We start from the raw sequence: 21,093 nt of genomic DNA on the forward strand, positions 1-21,093 counted from the left end.
GGTCCGTTACCCACCGCTAACCGATGCTTCTTCCGTTCAGGGCCAGCTGCTGCCAGGCCAAGCAGGGCACGAAGCTCCCCAAGCTCTGCACAGCAGCAGGGCGCAGCGGCCAGAGCCTTCCTAGCCTCTCAGAGCAACACATGGCATGGTCGTCACGACCCCTGGGTTCCAGGCCCAGAGCCTTTGGGGCATGGTCCTTTTGCTGCCCTGTGCCTCAGTTTCCCTTCGGTGCAGTGGGGCTAATGGGGCTCGCCCTCCGTGGAAGCTGCTGTGTGTGAGGCCTAGTGGTGTTGGGAGGTGAGCCGAGCGCCGCTGCGGCCAGAACAAGGCCTGGCCACCACCGCTGCCTTCCTGAGTCAGCACTTTCTGACTTCCCTTCCCTCTCTCCCCACCGCAGATTTCCAGTGGGAATGTGGTGACCAGCTCGGGAAAAGGGCCCTATTTTTAGCCAGGGAAGGAAGAGCCCTGTGCATTCCTGTCCGAGATAGCCCCGGTGCCACTTTTCCAAATTCCCCTGGATCGCATCCAGCTGGGGGCTGCTTCCCATTGTTGTGAGCATGGAAGGGGGGGCTGAGAATTAGCCTGGGCCGTGTGAGCGCCCGGCTCACGTGATAATCCAGCCTGACCTGTGCGGAGAAGCTAGCCCAGACAGGGAGCCAAACATGGGAAGAGACATTGCATTCCTCCCCCTCTCGCCTGCCTGCCCTGCGCAGGGGTGGGCTCACTGGAGGAGCTGCTAAGCTGGGCCGTGCCTGGACAGGAGGCCTAGGCAGTGCCAACATGTGGCGCTTTCGGGGGCAGTGCCCTGCTGTCTGGGGGCAGCGCCCTGGTGCCAGACCAACCACTTCTTGCCCCCCTGTCGTGGAAAAGCAAAGCTCGACTGTCATTGCCAAGACTCTCCCGTCAGGCTCAGGAAGTGCCCAGCCCAGGGAGCCGTGCCGGGGGCAGGAGAGGAATATGGGGGGTTGACAGGGGGAGCTGGGCCGGAGGAAGTAGCAAGGGAGGGTGGCAAAGGGCACAGAATGGGCAGGCGTGGGAAACAGGACACCTGGATTTCAAGAAAGATGTGGAGAGGTTGGAGAAGGTCCAGAGAGGAGCAACGAGAATGATGAAAGGTCTAGAGACCATGAGCTATGAGGGGAGGCTGAAAGAACTGGGCCTGTTTAGTTTGGAAAAGAGAAGACAGAGGGGGGACATGAGAGCCGGTTTCAGGGATCTAGAAGGGTGTCATGAGGAGGAGGGAGAAAACTTGTTCATCTTGGCCTCTGAGGATAGAACAAGCAGCAATGGGCTTAAACTGCAGCAAGGGAGGTTTAGGTTGGACATTAGGAAAAAGTTCCTGCCTGTCTGGGTGGTCAAACACTGGAATAAATTGCCCAGGGAGGTTGTGGAATCCCCATCTCTGGAGATATTTAAGAGCAGGTTAGATAAATGTCTGTCAGGGATGGTCTAGTTCAGGGGTTCCCGACCTTTTTCAGTCCCTGTAGCCCCTTTGCTTTTAGTAACCCTTCCCGTACCCCCTCTTCAATATGAAAGGAAATAAATTCTAGACTCTAGAATCCACAACTTTTTTCACTAACACGACTACTTTTGGCCTATTTCAATTGGGATAATCTAGTTATTTACCAAATATTCCCCGTACCCCCCTGACAAGTTTCTCGTACCCCCTGGGGGTACACTTATCCCAGGCTGGGAACCCCTGGTCTAGTCAGTACTGGGTCCTGCCATGAGGGCAGGGGACCGGACTTGATGACCTCGCGAGGTCCCTTCCAGTCCTAGTGTTCTAGGATTCTACGATTTGTCCCCCACTCTGGGAAGCTCTCAGAGCGCGAGACGGGGGCTCTGGCGGCAGGACTCCTGGGTTCTCTCCCCAACTCTGGGAGCTGGAAGGTGGTTGGCGCAAGAGAGCTGGAACTCGGACCCCCGAATTCTGCGCCCCGCTCGGCTGTGGCCATTGTCTGGGGTTCAGCTGCCTTTGGGGGCAGGTTAGCGAATCCGAATGAACGGGAGTAACCTTACGGACGTCTCCCCTGCTATGCAGTGCTGCGGTAATGGCCTTAAAGCTCCACAAAGGGGCGCCCCTGCCCTCCCAGACGCACAGCCTGGCGCGGTAGGATACTAGCAGGTCTGGGGACCAGGAGAGAGGCCCAGAAAGCCGGGGGGCGGGGTGGGAAGAGGAGCCAGCCAGGAAGGAAGAGGGCTGGGGGATGTAGGGTGGTAATAGCAGCGGAGCTGGGAGAGGGAGTCTGGATTCTCCCCTCCCCACTCCCGACACTCCCATACCCCCAGCCTCTGAACCAGAGAAGCCGGGTTCCGTGCCCCCACTCCTGGGCCAGGATCCCCCCAGGGCCAGCCCAACAGCCGCACCACTTAGCCTCCCAGCGTCCCCTGCAGCGAGGCCCCCAGAGGCAGAACGCGCCTCAAGGAAATCCTAACCCATGGTAAATAAATGGAAACCCCCCTGCTCTGATTCCCTGCCCAGATGGGAGCTAGGCAGCAGGACAAGCAGAGGCAGGGGCAAGGAGCCAGGAGGAGAGGAGCTCAGAGGTACGGGCTCCTCCTGCCTCCCCGCTGGCCCTCCCCAAGGCCCAGAGTGCTGGGGGACGCCTAGCGGTGCACTCCCAGCCTCGCCCAGCAGGAGGCGCTGTAGAGGGACTGGCACCGGAGCACCACCCATAGGGGAGCTCTCTGATGGTCCGCTCCAAGGTTCCCCCAGCAGGAGGCGCTGGAGGGAAAGGTGCCTCTCCCGTCCCCCTCCATCCCACACCCAGATCCCCGGTTCATGGCCATCTGTGGGGTAGCTGGCAGTTCACCTCTGTCTGCAGAGAGGAAGGCTGGGCAGAGGGGTGGCACCCAGGGCCATGCCCTGGAGAGCTCTTTCTGGGGAGCCGTCTCATGCCACATAGAAGGGGCTGAAAACCCTTCCTGCTGCCCAGCTGAGCCCGGGGGGGGGGGCAGGAAGCCGATGGCTGGGCCCAGGCTGAAGGGCTTGGCTGCAGGGAGCATGGTATCCCCTGCTGTGTGACCAGAGGCGCCTTCGGGGCAGGCTTCAGCCTCAACCCCCAGCAAGAAGGAGGAGGGCAGCGTGCTTGACTCACCACCGGAGCACCTCCTGCTGGCCAGACCTGAGGATGAGCACTGTGGATCAAGGCCCCTCCTGCCGGGGCTCTCCACCGCTCCCGGGGGCCGTCAGGACTCGACTGCTCCCTCTTCAGGGCTCGGCTCCTTCCCCACTCTGGCACGATAAATGCAGAAGTGGGGGCCCACAAAAGTACCCCAAAACCTTCTCTTTCCAGGCTTTGGCAAAACCTTCCCCCAAAATCTTAACCGGATTTTGGGGATAAAAACTCCACTGCCACCCCCCAAGTAATGATAAGAAAATCAGGGGAGAGATCACGTGGGAAATCTCACCCCTAAAGTACAAACCAGGTCACGGAAATTAACCAATAACCAGGTTAAGAAAAAGAAATGAGAAAGACCTTGTATTATCACCACAATATTGCTGTTGCCGGCATAAGGACTAGCTGGTAACGTCACAAAGCTAGAGACTCGTGGGGAATTCCAGCCTTGCAAAAGAGAGAAACCCCCATTTGAAATGCACAGACAGCAGATCCCATCCTCAAACCATAAAACAAGAAAACCTGACGGATTTATCTTAACTTTACCCCCCTTACAGAAGAGTCTGTTGTTGGAGGGAGACGTTCTGTCTGATTCCCTCAGTAACTGGAGAGAAAACTGCCCCCAAAGACAAAGGAGGGAACCCCCCCCAAATTCCTTTGTTCCAGTTTGAAATTCCTACCTACATTCCTGTTGGCCACTCCACCTGGCTGAGGGAGAGTTAACCCCTTAGTCCCCAGGCTGCTGGCTCACCCCCATCATGACAGCTCCCCAACCAGGTCACTGTAGTTTCCCCGCACGGGCCTGGAGCATGTTCTCAAAGTCTCTCAGGCAGCGTCTCCTGCATGGCCCGGGCCAGCAGCGGGCCGGGGAGCCTGGTCCAGGGACCCTATGACAAGCAGGCAGGGTCTGCACAGCCCCGACGCCTACAGCTTTAGCCCTGGTAGGGTCCAACCAACCTCACCCTGAGAGACTTCAACCCCTCCTCTTCCTCTCCAGCTCAGTCTCCTCCCCAATGAATCCCTGCTCCTTGGTGCAGCCTGGGTGGGTAACTAGCCCATCTGGCCACCTTAACCCCTTCAGGCCTGGTGTGGGCTGTGTGGGATCTTACAGCAGTGCCCAGGGCCCCACCTGGCTGGTGTCTGTCCGAGAGACGCAGGAATTGCTGCTTGTTCGAGTCCCTGCAGCCGACTGCTGGTGGGGCGGCCCGGCAGGTCTGGGGCGTCCTGCATTGGCCCCCTGGGAAGGGAGCCCAGAGGCCTTAGCCACGGGGCCCTGAGAGCAGGGAAAGACTCCCCGCATTAGCGAGAGCGCCAGTCTGACTTCAGCGCCTGCGCCCCCCCCAGGCCTGGAGCCGCCCTGCCTGGCTGCTGCTGTGAAAGGAGCCAGTGGCCAGGCCTGGCCGGGAGCCGCTCTTCCCAGGGCTGCTCAGTGGCTCCTGTGGAACGAGCGGGGCAGGTCTCAGTTCATGGGTGCCCACCGGGCCTGCGGCGGGAGCGGGCCAGGGAGCCAGCTCTCCCCTCTCCCCCGGAGGGGCGTCTCCTGCAGCTCGGGGCTGAGGCCGGCAGGGCGACGGCCTCGGACAGACGGGCTCCAGTCGAGGGCTGTGTGAGGGGCTGGGAAGCTGCGGCCGGAGCGAGGGATGGCCAGAGGGGTCCCCAGAGACATGGTGGGAGGAATCCCAGCCCCATATTCCCCTTAGCCCCTGGGAGAGGCGGTACTCGGGAAAGCCCCGGGCTCGTTAGTGCCTATGAGCGGCCGACTCCAGCTGCTTTCAGCTGGGGGCCTGAGCCCTGCAGCTCTCGCTGGCAGACGGGAGCCCAGCACCTCTCAGCTCTCGTGCGGGACACCCCAACTCAGTGGCTGTGCTTGCAAACCCTGGCTGGACCCCAGGACGGGCGCTCCGGACCCGAGTGCCCACATGGGCATGGGTCATGCACCAGCTGGGGAGCTCTCTAACCAGAGATCCTAGAGTCCTGGGGGTGGAGACTTCACAGCTCTGCCCACATGGGGCTCCCCCGCTCCGGGTTCATGCTCATTTAAGATGATCTGACCTCCCAGAGCTGCAAGGGAGCTGCCAGGTACCCTCCCTTCCCCAGAGCGTTCAGTGCTCCCAGGGCCATGGACCCTCCCACTGGCTGTGTCTGATCTAGGTTGCTGGAGTGCAGTGCAGTCTAGTAGTTAGAGCAAGTGGAGTGGACAGGGGGAGGCCTGGCTCTGGCAGAGAGTGGGGTCTAGTGGTAAGAGCTGGAGAGTAGAGTTCAGGACTGCTAGTCCCACTTCATCCACTAACTTGCCATGTAACCTGGGCATGAACAGCTCTCTGCCTCAGTCTCCCCGTGTGTAAAATGGGGATAATGCACTGCAGGAAGAAGGAGGGGCACTCTGGGACTCAGTGGGTGCTTTGAGAGCCTAGGCTGGCAGGTGCTGCAGTGGGTATTTACCAGATGTGATGGCAATGGGTGCTACCCACAGCCCTGAGGACATGGTCTGCCCCTCTCTCCGGCCGGCTCTGTGGCTGCAGCAGAGGGTTAGGAGGCTGCTGGGTGTTCGCTGCAGGCTCCCAAGAACCTAGGCTGGGGCTGGTTAGCCAGAGCCCCGGAGATCGGAAACCTCTGGCAGCCGCATCTCCTTCCTGGAAGTGGCCAGAGGACAGCATGGACGTACAGCTGCGTGGGTTTGATCTGTTTCCGTAAGCGGAGCCGCCAGGGGGCTAAATGGAGCCACAGATCAATAGCAGGCGCTGCTGGCTTTCAGCGATGGACAAGCCTCTTCTGGAGCAGAGCCCAGCTGCCGTGTTGGGGGGGCTGCGGAGGAGGGACCCGGGCTTCCTGGGTTGGGGGGGCAAACCGGAAGGACGGGGAAGCCCCTGACGCAGTGGTTCATAGTGGGGTCGCCTGAGTCCCCTTTCCCCTCGCTGGAAATGCCCCTTCCCCCGAGCAATATGGAGAGGGGTGGCCACGACCCCTTGACACCTGGCTGAGACCCCCAAAACAGGTGACTTGCAGCTGGGATGAGTCCTCTCTCGGCCCCGCAACAGCTCCTCCCCCCCAGCCCCAAGCAGACATGGGCCCCCCCAGCCCCAAGCAGACATGGGCCCCCCAGCCCCAAGCAGACATGCCCCCCCAGCCCCAAGCAGACATGCCCCCCCAGCCCCAAGCAGACATGGGCCTTCGCTGCGGATGCTGGACCTGAGCCGGCACGTCCCAGTTTGTCCATAAGGGGCTGCTTTGGCCCTTTGCGGCAGGGCGGCCGTGTGTCCGACCCAGCTGTTGGATCCGGCTCCCCGGAGCTGATGCGGGCTGGGCCGGGGCTCTTCGTTCTGGCCCAGCAGCAGCTGACGGAGCCTTGTCCTGGATGCCCGAGGGCGCCACCCAAGAGGCTTCCACCCACACAGTCCTGAGCACATCCCCCCCCCCCCCCCCCCGTTCCCTACGCCTCGGGCCCAGACTGCAACGGTCCAGCTGCCATTTGGCATCTGCTGCCCCCACATCATTAGCGGCCTCCCCGCTGAACGAACGGCAGCAGGACGGGGAGCAGGTGGACGTGTCTGCCCACCCCGCGCCCCTGGCTGTCGGGCGCAGCGTGAGCATGGAAATCGCCATCTCGTCAGAGCTGGGGCCACGGTTAGGCCCCAGGGCACCCTGCCCAGACAAGGCAGCAGCTGCTAGAGAGAGGGGCTCCTGCCCAGAGGGTGGGAGCAAGAAGAGCGGCAGCTGGGCCAGACGGAGTCTGCATGTAATTGCTACCTCCTGCTTGAGAACGGAGACCGGAGCTGCAAGAGACCACGTGGTCAGGCCCTGGTGCGAGAGGCCGCAGGGCCATACTAGTCCCTTCTTGCCCCTCCAGACTGCTGGTGCCAGGAGAGGGTGGCTCTGTGATGTGCAAGCCAGGAGCCGGGCTGAGACCAGTGAAACTCAGTCCATGCATGGAGCCAGGGACTGGCCAGCGGCCCAAGGCTGATCCCACTGAGTCCCCTGGTCCGTACCACCAAGCTGCCTCCTCCGCTCTCCAGCCTCTCCCTCTCTCCACACTCACACAACCCAGGCCCCTCTCTGCACGCAGGCTCCAGGCAGCTCTGCTAGGCTCCAGGCTGGGCAAGCGGAGGCGTCCGGTTCCCCAGCCTCAAACTTCCACATGTGGTCCAGCCAGGGGGGTGTCTCCCCTCCCAGCTTAGCTCCCTTCTCTCCACTTCATCTCCCCTTGGAGCCATGGAGCCAGCACCGGAGCCTGCTTGGGCTGCGGCTGCCAGGCCAGCAGATGAGACGGGAGTCGCCTGGCATGTAGTCAACCTGTGGAACTCCTTGCCAGAGGAGGCTGTGAAGGCCAGGACTATAATAGAGTTTAAAGAGAAGCTAGATAATTTCATGGCGGTTAGGTCCATAAAAGGCTATTAGCCAGGGGATAAAATGGTGTCCTTGGCCTCTGTTTGTCAAAGGCTGGAGAAGGATGGCAGGAGACAAATCGCTTGATCATTGTCTTCAGTCCACCCTCTCTGGGGCACCTGGTGCTGGCCACTGTCGGCAGACAGGCTACTGGGCTAGATGGACCTTTGGTCTGACCCAGTACGGCTGTTCTTATGTTCTTATGTACGTCGCCTCTGCGCCAGGCAGGCTCTGGAACTGAGCTAAGCTGCACCATGGCCCATCGCCGTCCCTAGCTTTGCCTGCCCAGGCTGGGGTCGGCAGTGGGGGCGAGAAGGGGCACAAACCCCCCAGCTAGCTTGGCTCTTACTGCCCCCACAGGGCAGGGGAGAGCTGGCTGGGATTTGCACAGAGGAATGACAGGGCCGAGTCACCTCCGCACCGCTGGGCTGGCCTGCGCTCCAGCTCTGGGCCCAGGAATATTCCACTAGCCGTGCTGACCCGGGTGCCTTCGTCACGGCCGCCTGAACAGCGAGTCCAGGAGCTGCCACTTAGTGAGTTATGAAGGGAAAAGGGTGAGTGCAGGTATCGATAACCCTGCAATCCGCCCGGACTGGGGGAACGCACAGTTGCATTTTTCTGCTAATTGCCTGCTGTAACAGCCAGGGAGTAAAGAAAACCACCGGCCTGATGGCTCCCGGGGGGAGAGCCGGCCTCCGAACCCAGCTTTCTGCTGCGGCGGGTACTAACGAGCCTTAATGGGCTGGAATCTTAGCCAAAAAATCACTTCCCTCCGCGAGGCCGGCTGCAGAGCATCGGCAGGGCAGGGAGAGCGTCGCCAGGCGCCCACCACCACCAGAGGGGAGCTGGCTTTTAAACTGGCTCCCCGCGCAGACCAGCTCCCACCTGGCACCCCTGACAGGGAGGCAGGAGTGCATGGTGGCAGGGGGCTCCCTGGGAGTGGGGCCAGCCCCGCCCCAGGGACTCTAGAATAGTCGAGGAACCCATAAGAATTCATGAGGTTAATCGACTATTCCATTAACTGATATTGAACATCCCTATGCAGGAGGGCGCTAAGATCAATGGCAGCCGTGGCTGCTCTCGTGCACCCCAGTTGGAATTTAACTGTGTGTTCCACTGGATCACACTCCTGTCACACCCTCCCCAGATCTGCACGGGGCCTGAGAACACCCCCCCCCCCGCTGTGCTCCCTTCACCCCCTCCTTGGTTCTGCACAAGAGCACATGCCCCCCACCTCGACATGCCCTCTCTGGTTGTGTGCAGGATCGGAGCATGCTCCCTGCAGCCCTCTCCCGGCCCACCCCCACTGCATCCTGCGCTGTTCTTCGCCCTTGCAGTTTCTCCTCACCGTGCTCCCGCTAAAGCTGCGGGTTCCCTGCGGAGTCTGCCTGGGAATTCTGGCTGCGAGGCTCTCCCCCTTTTCCAGTGGTCCAGAGATGAGCGGAAATGAAGCCCGACACCAATTAGGGCTGGAAGACGCAGTAAGCACCACCCTGCCCAGCCAGAGCAGCCCCCACCTACGCCGGCCCACGAGGGGCCATGAACCACTTATCGTTTAACGAGTTCACATTTTAAACGGGATTTTACTTCCCCACCGCCAGCGCCCCTTTGGGGAAGTGCTCTCCCCCCAATCCGTGCGCTCCAAGAACGGGGCCGCGGGCAGTTTGGTTTTTGCAAAGGAGACTTTAATGTGCAGAGTCGGGCTCCTAGTGCAAAGAGTTAACCTTCGAACACGCAGCTTTTCTGGACAGCAAACCACAGCCCCCAAAGGCAGAGAGACCGTCGTTTCAAACATCAAACACGAGCGGGTAGGAAGGGAAGCAGCAGTGAGCTCTGGGAAGAGAACCCCCCAGAATGCTGGATACAAAACTCTCCCTCCGGGGCCAGTGTTAGAAAAGCCACCGCCCAAAATAAACCCCTGCAGCGGGGCAGCCAAAGAGCATCTGGGCGGGAGCCAGTTTTTCAAGAAGGCACAAAGTGGGAGGCTCTGGCTAACTTTACAAAGGGGGCCGGGTTGGCTGCACAGGCCTCTTGGCTGCCTCCAGCGTCCAACGCCGATGGGGAGGAAGGAGCGGAATAGCCTTGGACAGGTGGAAAGCGTTACGCACAGCTGCAGACACTGCACCGCTCCGACAGCCTAGGACGGTGCACACGGCCCCTGGGGCTGTGTGGCTTACCAGGAAGGGCAGAACATATCTTATGCCATCTTGCTGCCATCCCCCTTGATTTTAAGCATCAGCCACTACTCCCCCCTTTGTTATTTGGTACAAACTTTGCCTCCCCTCCCGTCAATTTCTGAAAGGCCTGAAACCACCAGAACCCGGGTGGCTGAGTCAGCATGCCCGTCGGCAGAGGGCTTCGGCCCAGCCCCACAGCCCTATCCCGCCGCACTCTGAGATGCTCTCGTGGTGTTGGAGGAGGCTTATGGAGAAACGAAGAGTCAATAAGAGCACTTCCAGGGGACCTCGAAGGAAATAAACAATTCTCCTTCAAACGGCAACATCCCCCTGTAGTGTCTGCAAATGCAGGCAAAGCGGAAAACAAAAGGGCCTGGCCCAACGAAGGGAAAGACACCGAAGCGGGTGGGGAGGGGGGGGAGAAACTTCTTAGAAAAACAGCAACGTGAAAGATTTTACACTCAAGGCTTCCAAGCCCGGCTGTGTGTCGGAACAGGCACGGTGCACACGGCCCCTGGGGCTGTGTGGCTTACCAGGACGGGCAGAACATAACTCATGCCATCTTGCTGCCATCCCCCTCGATTTTAAGCATCAGCAGCCCAGAAGGGGCAGAGAAGGAAATTTTTCATCCTCCTGCCAGCAGCACCACACTTCAAATGCTTGTCGAGGATTTTTTTTTTTTAAATTGATCAGAAAGTTGAAAGCTGCCTCATTCCATGTCTCCGGGGGCCCCTGGCAGCGCTGCTCCCTGGTAGCTTTCGAGGCTGGGCCCTTCTGCCTCTCCCCCTTCACCCGTGTCTGCCAGGTGCACCTCTATTCTAAAGCACGGCCGTTCTCCACCTACGCCCGCAGCAGCCTCCCAGAGAATGTCATTCGCCCCAATAACATGTCTTCCTACATGCAGGTCAGTGCCCGTCTTTGGTAGCATTGTTTGGTTCTGCCCGGCCTGCCGGGACCACCCCGTATTATAATACCCCACAGAAACCAGGGCCCAATCCTGAGCCCCACGAAGCCAAAGAGAATTTTCCCACTGGCGTCGGTAGAGCCGGCGCTTCACCCTGCGTCTGTAACACCATCCCACAAAGTGCTTTTAACGACTCGGCTCCAGTCACACAGCCTCGCCTGAACCTCGCTATGACAGCGGAATTCTGCAATGTAAACAAATTCATTCGATCCTCCCCCAGTGCTCTCTGGCCTTAGTACACTGCTCCATTTGGGGTGAGACCAGCTATTAATTATTGAATAGCTTGAGAGAGAACATACACATCCCCCGGCCTCCTGTCTTGCGGTCCAGGGGCTCGATACAATGTAAGCACTTAGGATTAAATTGGTTCTGGGACTCTGATAACCCCTCTCAAGCATCCGGGAACACGAGAGGGTTTTAGTTCCAATACCCTATTTGTCAGCTCACTGATCTCTTGGAATTACACTGACTGGCCAAATGCTGACAGTCCTTCCAGACTTCCCAATCCAGAGATTACTGCTGAGCTTCCCGGAGGGGGACGGTGCATAAGCAAAGAAGCTCTCGTGATACATTTCACATTTCAGACCGTCGGTAAAACAACACCAATATAATCCCACGCTAAATTACAACCCTATATGTGCAATTATAGCTTCATCACACATAGAAAAACTTGCTCCCCAGGGTCTGCATGTCTCAGAGGGATCTGGCACTTCCCCCGTCAGAGATCTCTCCTTCGATCCCACCCCAGACCAGGAGACAGTGGTTACAGCGGGATGGCTCTAGAGCAGTCTCAGTAAAGACTATGGGTTGAGTAGGCCACGGAGAATCAAGTCCCTTTTAAAGGGGACTCTGAGTGTGGAAGGAGGTACATGAGATGTGGACGCTAGCATTGCTGCTGCCTAAGCTGGACCTGTTCTGTGGATACATGGAGGCCTTCCATTTTCAGGGCTGTTAAGACAGCACTACATTCATGTGAAGAAACTACCTTCAAAGAGAAAACAGAGCCAGCCTTCCTTTCCCCCCCACTCAACCTTCCCTCCCCCAAAAGAACTGTGCGAGGAATCTGGAATGTGTTCTTTTGCATAGGTGATCTGTGCTAATTGTGTGCCAGTGTACTCAATGAGGTGCTGACTTAACTCTACGTAAGTTAAACTGGGAAGAATTTGTGTTCTCCCCGGTAGCAACATTTGGCTTCTAACTTGTCTCTCTCTCAAGGAGATGTGGCCCTGAGAGAATTGGGGGAAATAAGCTGGAAAAATCCTACAGCCTAGTAAATTTTCCCCCTGCATAACCAGCTTTTGAAGGGCAAAAAGGAAAAACAAAGACCCCAGACGGCACCAGGGTCCAAGATACTGTGAAGGAATGATGAAAAGTTTCACAGGGTGTGTTTCTGCAGCCGCAAACCAGACGGGCCTCTGGCTACGGAGAGCACTAGCCAGTCTTTTGGATCAGGCTTGAAAGATGCACTTGCCCATGGGATAGAAGCTGTAGCCCAGGTCTTCCAAAGTATTTACGTGTCTAATGCCCATGGAAATTGACAGCCGTTAAAGATATTTAGGCATCTAAGAGTCTGGGCCTTTGAGTTTGGGAATCCAGAGTGAAATCGACAGTGAAACTGGCCACAGTCTTGTTAATTTCACTCTGTTGCAGGCTCTCAGCCATTCAACTCCCTTCCTGCCCTCCTACAAGAAAGCAGGAGGGGAAGAGCAGCTCCTTTTCAATAGTTGAGAGAAGTGGAGAAATGCCAAGATTTTCAGGCAGTCGCTAGCCAAGCCTGCCACAAAAGCCCTCCCTTGCTCCTAATAGCAGGGCTGGAATCCCAGAATTTGCTCTTTGCTAACATCGGAGCATCTTACCAGGGCGCTGCTACCATCTTTCACAGCAGACTTCAGCTAGGAAGTGTCTGGAGCTTTTTTCAAGCCCTGCTTTGGAGACTCGGTGTGATGCACCACCCGAGGCAGATTCTGCTCTCAGGCAAAAGTCCAGGCTGCTGTTCAGCTGCCAAAACCTTTCACTCTGTTGCTGGGATCGGCTTTGTGCTTTCCAGCAGCAGCGACAAGCGAGTGACACCACAATATTCATGACACAAAGCTTCTATGGTTCTCTCTGTTTCAGTGTCATTGCTGGTTCTTTGGAAAACTCCAGGTGGCATAGAAAGTGCTGAGCTGCTCCTGGGTACCTGGCACCGAAAGTACCACCACTGTGAAGCCAGGATCCCAGGACTCTCTTGTGCTGGCTGGCACACCGGGAAAGCCCAGTGAAATATCAGTTATGTGACACCCCGACCTCACAGGTACACGTTTAGCGTCTGCAGTATCATCTGCCGGCAGAGTGGGCAGTTGCGCTGGTAGATGGCCTGCTGCAGTAGGATTTCGGTGCACTCTTCACAGAGGCACAAGTGCCTGCAGGGCAGGAGCAAGACGGTTTTGGTTTGGTCCTGACAAATGACACATTTTTTACGTTCTTCTTGTTCTTTCAAGAGCATCCAAGGGTCATTCTCCGGAGCAACATCCTCGCTGTCCTCCTCTAAAGCGTTCAGCTGCTCTTTCCTCACAGCTTTGGCTCGTGATGTGCTGGGCCCTTCGCCTGGAGGCAGGAGGCGCGGCCCTGCTGTAGCATATCGACCAGAGGCTGCTTGCGCATTTGATCCCTGCTCAACGTTCGTATCATGTTGGTCCCCATGTCCTCTGCCTGCCAGCTGTTGCCCCTGACGAGCAGCCCCTACACCCTGCTGATTGGCTCCAAGCAGCCCTGCTCTTCCCTGATGAGCAACTGGTCTATGAATGGCTGCCGCCGCCCCTGGCCTGCCTTGGTTGGCCTCTGCATCTTGCAGCATTAGGTTGGCCTGCTGGTTTGTTGCTCTGCCTCCTCCACTCCAATTGGCCATTTGGAGACTCCAGTCTGCAACCCTGCGCCAAGCCTGGGAGCTCACCACCATCCCCAGCGTCAAGAGCACAACCTGATAGAGGCGCCAGATGTCCCTCCGCAGGCGGTGGTATGAAGGCAAGGTGTTCAAGTATCCCGACACGTGGTCTGCCAGTGTCCTCATCAGCTCAGGGTTGAGGACGAAGGTGCTGACTGTGACGAGGAGGGCCAGCAACAATAGGCCATAGAGATTCAGGAAGAAGACATTAACCAGGAGTTTGCTCATGGACACCAAGAGTTCGAATGCCAGCTGGCAGGGTGACCACAGGAGAATGCACATGGCAATGGCACTGCTAGACATGTGAGCGAGCAAGGCAGCTAGAAGATCTGTGACTCTCAGGAAAGGAGTGACGATGGAGTCCCACAGGATCAGCACCAGATTCTGGGTGCCGATCAGGCAGATGTTGATGAGGCTGTTCACAAAATAAGCCAGGAGGCTCATGATGATGGTAAACACTTCGCACACCTGCCTCAGGAGCGACTGGCCAGAGCCAACCACATTCCAGAGCCCTCGGTGCACGAATTCTTTGCTTCTCAGGCCTACGTGTGAGAACAGGTGCCCGACCACTTTCAGACTCTCCAGGCCGGAGCAGAAGCCTCGGAACAGGCCGGTGACAGTCTGCACCGAGCCCAACGCCAGGCAGCACAGCGCCTCCACCAGGTACAGCATGGAGAACAAGGTCCCGTTCCAGCAGTGCATCACGCCCGCCACCAGCGCGTTGGGCAGGTTGTAGATGAACATAATGAGCCAGACCAGCGTGGAGACCAAGGTGGAGACCAGGAAGAAGTTCACATCGAGCAGGAACCCCAGGAAATCCAAGCCCATCCCTACGCCGTTGATGACCAGGAACACCAGATCCATGGCTCGGGCCCTGACGAGGGCGGTCCCAGTGCGAACTAGAGCAGGCGGATTGGAGGAGAGAAGAGTCAGCCTTTGACTGGAACAGTGGAGGGAGGGGGCAGGGCTGGTTCCCAGGGAATGGGGAAGGCCCTGTCATGCGGGGCAGGGGGATTCCTCTGCTGCCTTACTGTGCTGGGGGGGGTTACCTTGGTATGTCAAGGCCCTGGTGGGGGGGGTCCCTTTCTACCAGGGGGGAGAGGTGTCAGACAGGGGTCCCATCAGGGTGTGGGGGTGAAATCGCCCATGAGTGGGGGGGGGGGCTGAAATCGCCCATGAGTGGGGAGGATGTAAAATCGCCCGTGGGGGGGGGGGGGGGTGAAATGGCCCGTGGGGGGGGGGTGAAATCTCTCATGGGTGGGGGGGTGAAATGGCCCATGGGAGGGGGATGTGAAATCGCCCGGGGGGGGGGGTGAAATGGCCCGTGGGGGGGGGATGTGAAATGGCCCGTGGGGGGGGGGGTGAAATCTCTCGTGGGAGGGGGGTGAAATGGCCCGTGGGGGGGGGGGTGAAATGGCCCGTGGGGGGGGGGTGAAATGGCCCGTGGGAGGGGGTGTGAAATGGCCCGTGGGAGGGGGTGTGAAATGGCCCGTGGGGGGGGGTGAAATCTCTCATGGGAGGGGGGGTGAAATGGCCCGTGGGGGGGGGGGGTGAAATGGCCCGTGGGGGGGGGGTGAAATGGCCCGGGGGGGGTGAAATGGCCCGTGGGGGGGGTGAAATCTCTCATGGGGGGGGGGTGAAATGACCCGTGGGGGGGGGTGAAATGGCCCGGGGGAGGGGGTGTGAAATGGCCCGGGGGGGGGGGTGAAATGACCCGGGGGGGTCCTTTGGCTCCGTGGGGCAGGGCTGCTGGCGGGGGAGGGGCTCAGTGTCCCGGGGGGGGGGGCTCCCTGTCTTGCGGCTCCTTTAAGCGCCCCCCGGGGTTCCCCTTGCGCGGAGGACGCGGGACTCCCGGCTGGGCGATACCATCCCTCCACGGGGGGGGGGTTAAGCCGCGCCTCACCCGGGGACCCCGGCTCGTTCCCCCCCGCGGGGGGCTGGGCCTTATCCGCGGCCCGAGGCTGCCTCGCCTCGGCTGGGCGCCACCATCTTGAGTGGGCGAGGCTGGCCGCCGGCCAATGGGAGGCGGGGATCCTCCCCCTTCGCGCTGTGATTGGGCTGTTTGAAGGACTCGGCGGTTCACGTTCCGGCGGGTGGGGCGTGGCCATTAGCCCGGCGGCTCCTTTGATTGGCCGAGTCTGGCTCCCTGTGGGCGGGAGAAGTGAAGACCCGGCTCTGGGCTGAGGATTTAAAGGGACCGTGTCCTGCCGGGGGGGGGGGCTGTAACCCTGGCAACAGTGCAGTTGGTCTCACGGCCCCGCCCCCTCCCCACTCTGCCAGGGACCTGCCCCCACCCCATCTCTGGCAGCCCCTGGCACCCTGGCCAATAGCCAATCACAGGCTTGCGGCCAATGCCCCCCCCCCCATGTGTGCTTAGCACATCCCACCTCCTGCTGCGAGGAGTTCCACAGGTGGTGGGAAGAAGCATTGACTCCAGTGTGTGCCTTGTGCCAGCTGCTTAGTCATTCTGTAGGGTGACCCCTCCTACGCCCATCCCTGTGTTGCGTGAAGGGGTAAATAGCCCATCCTTATCCACTTTCCCTGTAAGCCGAGTGCTCCAGCGGCCGTCCAGGAGAGATTCAAATGCCACCCAGCTGATTAGCAAAACGCCCACAACCAGCAGCAGCTGTTTCTATTGGTGGTGCACATCGACACATGTCTCGGTGCACATTACAAAAACGTATTCTGCACATGGATGGAAAAAATTAGAGGGACCATGCTTCACACTTGCTATGATTTCATATCCCTCAATCATACTCCCCCTTCCCCCATCTCTTTCCCTAATTTTCTCTTTTCCAAGCTGGACAGTCCCACTCTTTGTAATCTTATTCAAGGTGAAGTGGCTTGTTAAAACCCCTGCAGCAGTCATAGGACAATAAGATAGCTTAGTGGTGGTACAGAGGGTTGTAATAAGCCATAAATCCAGAGTTTGTGTTCATTCCATAGTGGGCTGTTTTGGTTTTGGGTTTTTGGATTTTTTTTGAGGGGGTGGGTTTTTTTGGTTGTTTGTTTTGTTTTGTTTTTTGGCATTCAGCTGAGTAATGAATTTAAGCTTTCGGGCTCATCTTGTGGAAGTGTTGTGCAGGTTTCCTTTCAGGAAAAGGATTGGTACTTTTTGTGGTCCCTTACAATGTGTGCTAATGACATGTTCTAAACACTCTGTTCCATCTTACATTTTGCTGTGACGCAGGGAGTTCCTTTCCCAGACCTGAGGAAGAGATCTGTGTAAGCTCACAAGATTCTCTCTCACCAACAGAAATCAGTCCAGTGAAAACTATCATCTCACCCACCTAGTCTCTCTAATATCCTAGGGCCTATAAGAACACTGTCTGTTTATATTTAAGTAAAGTATTTTATAGTCAGCCTGCGGAGGCCCACTGTGAATAAAGGATTGTGGAATCTTCAAAAACGAGGTAATTAACAGGAACAGGTAAATAGCCGGTGTGGAGGACAGCCTGATGTTCAGGTGGACATCAAAGGTCTGATCTTGTGTCTTTGGGAGAAAACCACCTGGGATCCTGCACCCCGGAAAGTATAAAGCGCCCGTGAGTTTGTTTTGGGAAAAAGCGGGTCTCCACCAAGCTTGGTTGAAGCTATTAGAGAGAACCTAGCTAAAAAGTCTCTCCCTGTCTAAAGATGTTTACATTTTAGTGTAATGGATGTTGCGTTAAATGTAACCATTTATTCCTGGTTTGTGTTTGCATCTGTGTTCTTTCTTAACTCAATTTCCTTTTGCTTTATCACTGAACTCAAGTGCTGTGTGTGATTCAGGCAGGGTGGGCTGAGGGGAAATTAGGAAACTGGGGTACATTGTTCTTTGGAAATAGAGGATTTCTATGCTTCTCCACCACAAGGGGACACCGGGAAAGGAGTCATGGGCTGCGCTGTGTGGATTGTCAGCCAACCGGGCAAAGGAAGGCTAGTTTAACCCAGAGGAGCGGGTGCGAGCACTTGGTGCTAACATCCAGCTGGCATGGACAAGGACTAGCACCCCCCCCTTCCCCCTATGTTGGAGGCAAGTGGCAAAAAGGTAATTCATAGCCTTGGCTGTCTGGAGAAGCGTAACAGTGCTCTCTGCCATTCCTGGGTCATGTCTCCCCCTCTATGGCCCTGGAAACCTCCCCCCACAAGGGAAGGGAACGGGGCCTCCCCCGCATTCCTCTGGCTCTCCTTTTATTCCCTGCTTGAGAAGAAAGGCAGACGCTCATTTATTTCTACCCCAGAACCCCCTTTTACTTCCCCCAAGACAAGGGCAGCTGCTCATTATTGAGAGATACCTTCCCCCAACCTGTCCTGGGGTCCCCAGCCACAGATCACGACAGGACACGTAATCGTCGTAATTTGCCAGTGTCACAGAAGAGGTGCCCCTGATAGTACCGGAAAAGGCAGCAGCAGGATGTCCTTGATGCCTTATCATCCGGCAGGTGCAGTACAAATTCTAATGGGACCGATTTCCCAATTCTCAGCCCTCTGCCTCTAACAAATTTAGCTTCTTACTAGGGGTGGGGGTTAAGCAGCAAGCAGGGCCGACGTTAACATTGCTTTGCTTGTCATCGCCTTCAGCTCAAGAAGGAATTCTTCTTTTTAACACACACAAACTGATGCTGGCCACGCTCCCTCCAAATGTCTGTGATTGGGGTCAGCTTCTGATGGTGACCAACCAGCCCAGACTACAGAAGCATCCGCTCATGTCCTGCAAAATCCTGCTGGCAAAAAACAACAAATCTTGGAATACAGCTGCCAGGAGCAGGGGAGGAGAGGAAATCCGGGTGTTGCAACATTTTGCATGGTCTCTCCACATGCTTCACCTCTCGCCCCTGAATTCCTTGCCCCTCCCTTCTGCACACCATGTCGGGGAGGAGGGGGCATTTTAGGGGGAAACAAAGGGGTTAATTGTGACCTTAATGTCTGGTGCTAGAACAATCTTCTAGGCCCGGCTTCAGTTTTGGCCTGCAAGGGCAAACGTCCACCTCTAGCAGCTGTCCCTGTCACTCCGCCAACCTCGTGATTTTCACCCCTGTGCTGCCTGGGCTGTCCCGTGGCAATGCTAGGGTTGGGAGTTTCCATGAGGAGGAGATGTTTGTACTCTGTTTATGCAGGTGCCCTTTCTCTAAAGCCCCGGCTCTCTGGGAGATTTAACAGAATTGATTAGGCCAGCTGCTAAAACCAGATGCCCTGCTCTCAGGGCTGCTTGTTAGCATGCTGTCCTGCCTTTGCTCCCCTTGCCTTGAGCTCTGACAAGCCCTGCTCCTGTAGCATCAGCTGAGGATTAGAGGCTCTGCACGATGCTGGTGCAAAGCAGCCAGAGAGCAACGCAGCCCACGGTAGCTTTGTCTCGCCCCGTTGCCGGTTCACCTGCGCCTCACTGGGCTGCTAATCAAAGGGCAAGGAGGATAGTCCAATGGTTATCACAGGTCTAGGAGTTAGGGTTGGGTTCTGAGCCCAGCTGTGTGGCTGACACGCCGATGGATCTTGGCACAGGTTACATCCTCTCCTCACACGTCAGTTTCCCCATCCGTACAAACGCTCCAAGATTTGGGAGAGCAAATCTAAAAATAAGGCTCGTCGCTGCTTTCTGTGGTGGGAGGGGGTGCTCCCGAGGGCGGGCCACGCTGGTTCGTTATTGTACAAGGGGCTGTTCAGGAGCTCGGCCGGCACTGGCGTGAGTTTAGAAAGCATTCAGCAGGGCGGGGGGGGGGATGGGAAACTTTGCTGGTGCACACAAAGAAAGGAGATCAGCTTTGGCAGCTGGCACTATGGCCTGAACCCCCTGCCATCTGAGGGCAGCTGGCGACAGGACTGTCCTCTGGATAACGACTCAATCTGTGCCTCTCGTTGGTGATGTTTCTCCTTCTAGGAACACCGGAAAGTGACACCAGCTCTGCCCTGTGGTGCGCAGCCTCGCACTGGCCTGTGGATCCCACAGGCAGGTTTCCAGCGGCTGCCGTTCCCCTGCGCTTGGGACTATTTTCAGCCCCTGTAGAGCCAGTCGGTGCAGGAGGATGTGTCTGGGGATGAAGGGAGCCAGGTGTTCTGCTACGGGAGAGGGAGGGACGTGCAGGGCTCCTTGTAGTCAGTGACCAAGCGATGAAACCGGTAGGGAGAACGGTCGTGTGGCGGGGCGCTGCAGCGGAGGCCTCTCTCCTCTTGGATCAGTGTCTGAGAACCTGCTGGGTGGGGAAAGGACTCTGCGGGTTCCCGATCCACCTCTGTTCGGCCACTGGGACCAGCTGAAGCAGGAGCGGGGGCTGCCTTATCCGCTGGACTGCGGGCTGGTGGTGTTGAGGGGGGGCGCACAGAGCAGCACGCAGAGGCCTGCGAGGTGACAGAGGAGAAGCTGGGTTTGCAGCGCAGCGAGGGCCACATATGATCCCACATCCGACTGGGGCAGAACCGGGGCTGGCAATAGACTTCACCAGGCCCCGAGCATTGGGGGGCTCAGCTCTGTCCCCCGGAAGAAGGCGGGGCCTTGGGAGGAAGGGGTGGAGCTGGGGGCTTGGCAGACCTCAGTGCTGCCCGGAGCAGGGCTCCAGCGGTGATTTAAAAGGCCCAGGGCTCGGAATGCTGCTGCAGTGTGGACCCCTTTAAATCACCAGGCCCCTCTTTGCCCCCCCACCTCGCCTGTTGGCAGCACTGGGAAGAGCCAGTGGGTAAATGCCAGGGCTTGGTGACCCACTGGCATTCTGTTCTGTTCAGGTTCTCACCGGAAGCGTTATGCGCCCGAGGGCAAAGGCAAAATTTGTGTGTCCCCCCCACCGCCAGTGCACAGCTGAGCCTGATCCTCCGGGGGGGAGGGGGAGCTTGTACCACGTCTTCCTGCACCCCCTCCAGGTTGAGGCCAGGCCCCCGCACGCACTAACCTGCCGGTGGAGATGGAGGAGGGTCGGGCTGGGGGCAGAGAGGCAGGGAGGAGGCTCCAGCCGCCGGCGGCAGACGGAGGAGGAGCAGGCGAGCCGAGGGATGACAGGGGGAGGAAAGGGGGATTAAATTGGTGCCCCCCTAGCTTGGCACCTGGGCACAACGCCCCCCCCCCCTTCCCTCGCTGCACCACTGGTTCTCACGCCCAGCCCATCACAGGGGTACTGTCACCCCAGCTGTGTGCTGCACTTTCTCGGTCGCCTCGCCTAAAGGGTGATGCTCCGCTCAGGAGGAAGGGGGAGGGTGGCAGACTCGGGGCAGCGCTGGGGGGCTGACTCGCCGCCCTTGTGCCTCGGGCATGCTGGTGGGGATCACAAGTGACAGGAGTGGAGTGGGTTCTCAGCCTCGTCACAGGAGAGCTTGGTGCTGGCTGCAGAAGCCAGCCGGCAGCAACTGCCCAGACAAGCGAGAAGACCCGTGAGGTCGGGGGTGGGAGGCCAGGAATGGAACCGCAGGGGGGCTGTGGGTGAGAAGTGAGGTGCCCTGTCTGATCTGTGTGGAGGACCCAGCGCTGGAATAGCAGCAGGTGGGGGCTGAGATGTATTTACAGAGCCGGGGCGGGGGGGAGGGGCTTGCACGTTGCCGGCTGCCTGGCTCTAGCCAACCTTA

General features: G+C 58.1%; 1 protein-coding gene and 1 long non-coding RNA gene across 3 annotated transcripts in view; both read right to left on the reverse strand.

The window, feature by feature from the left end:
* Positions 1 to 8,814: 8,814 nt before the first annotated feature.
* Positions 8,815 to 15,622, reverse strand: RNF26 (ring finger protein 26). 2 transcript variants are annotated; one of them, XM_075909365.1, is made up of 2 exons: positions 15,470 to 15,622; positions 8,815 to 14,465 (listed from the first exon to the last, which is right to left on the reverse strand). In XM_075909365.1, the coding sequence occupies exon 2, from the start codon at positions 14,428 to 14,430 to the stop codon at positions 12,931 to 12,933; it is 1,500 nt and encodes a 499-aa protein (XP_075765480.1). In that variant the 5' UTR covers positions 14,431 to 14,465; positions 15,470 to 15,622; the 3' UTR covers positions 8,815 to 12,930. The 2 variants fall into 2 exon arrangements, with proteins under 2 accessions (XP_075765480.1, XP_075765481.1); XM_075909366.1 differs by lacking the exon at positions 15,470 to 15,622 and adding an exon at positions 14,616 to 14,635.
* A 244-nt stretch (positions 15,623 to 15,866) lies between these two features.
* The window catches only part of LOC142820464 (uncharacterized), a 30,922-nt gene continuing 25,695 nt past the window's right edge, over positions 15,867 to 21,093 (reverse strand). The window contains exon 4 of the long non-coding RNA XR_012897700.1: positions 15,867 to 19,881. This is a non-coding gene — a long non-coding RNA (uncharacterized LOC142820464). The remainder of the gene's footprint in view (positions 19,882 to 21,093) is intronic.

Source organism: Pelodiscus sinensis, chromosome 26, assembly GCF_049634645.1.
Source record: "Pelodiscus sinensis isolate JC-2024 chromosome 26, ASM4963464v1, whole genome shotgun sequence".
Taxonomy (NCBI): Eukaryota; Metazoa; Chordata; order Testudines; family Trionychidae; genus Pelodiscus; species Pelodiscus sinensis.

Excerpts from the sequence above, each read along its gene's own strand:
- RNF26 (XM_075909365.1), bottom strand. The coding sequence starts at position 14,430 with ATGGATCTGGTGTTCCTGGTCATCAACGGCGTAGGGATGGGCTTGGAT.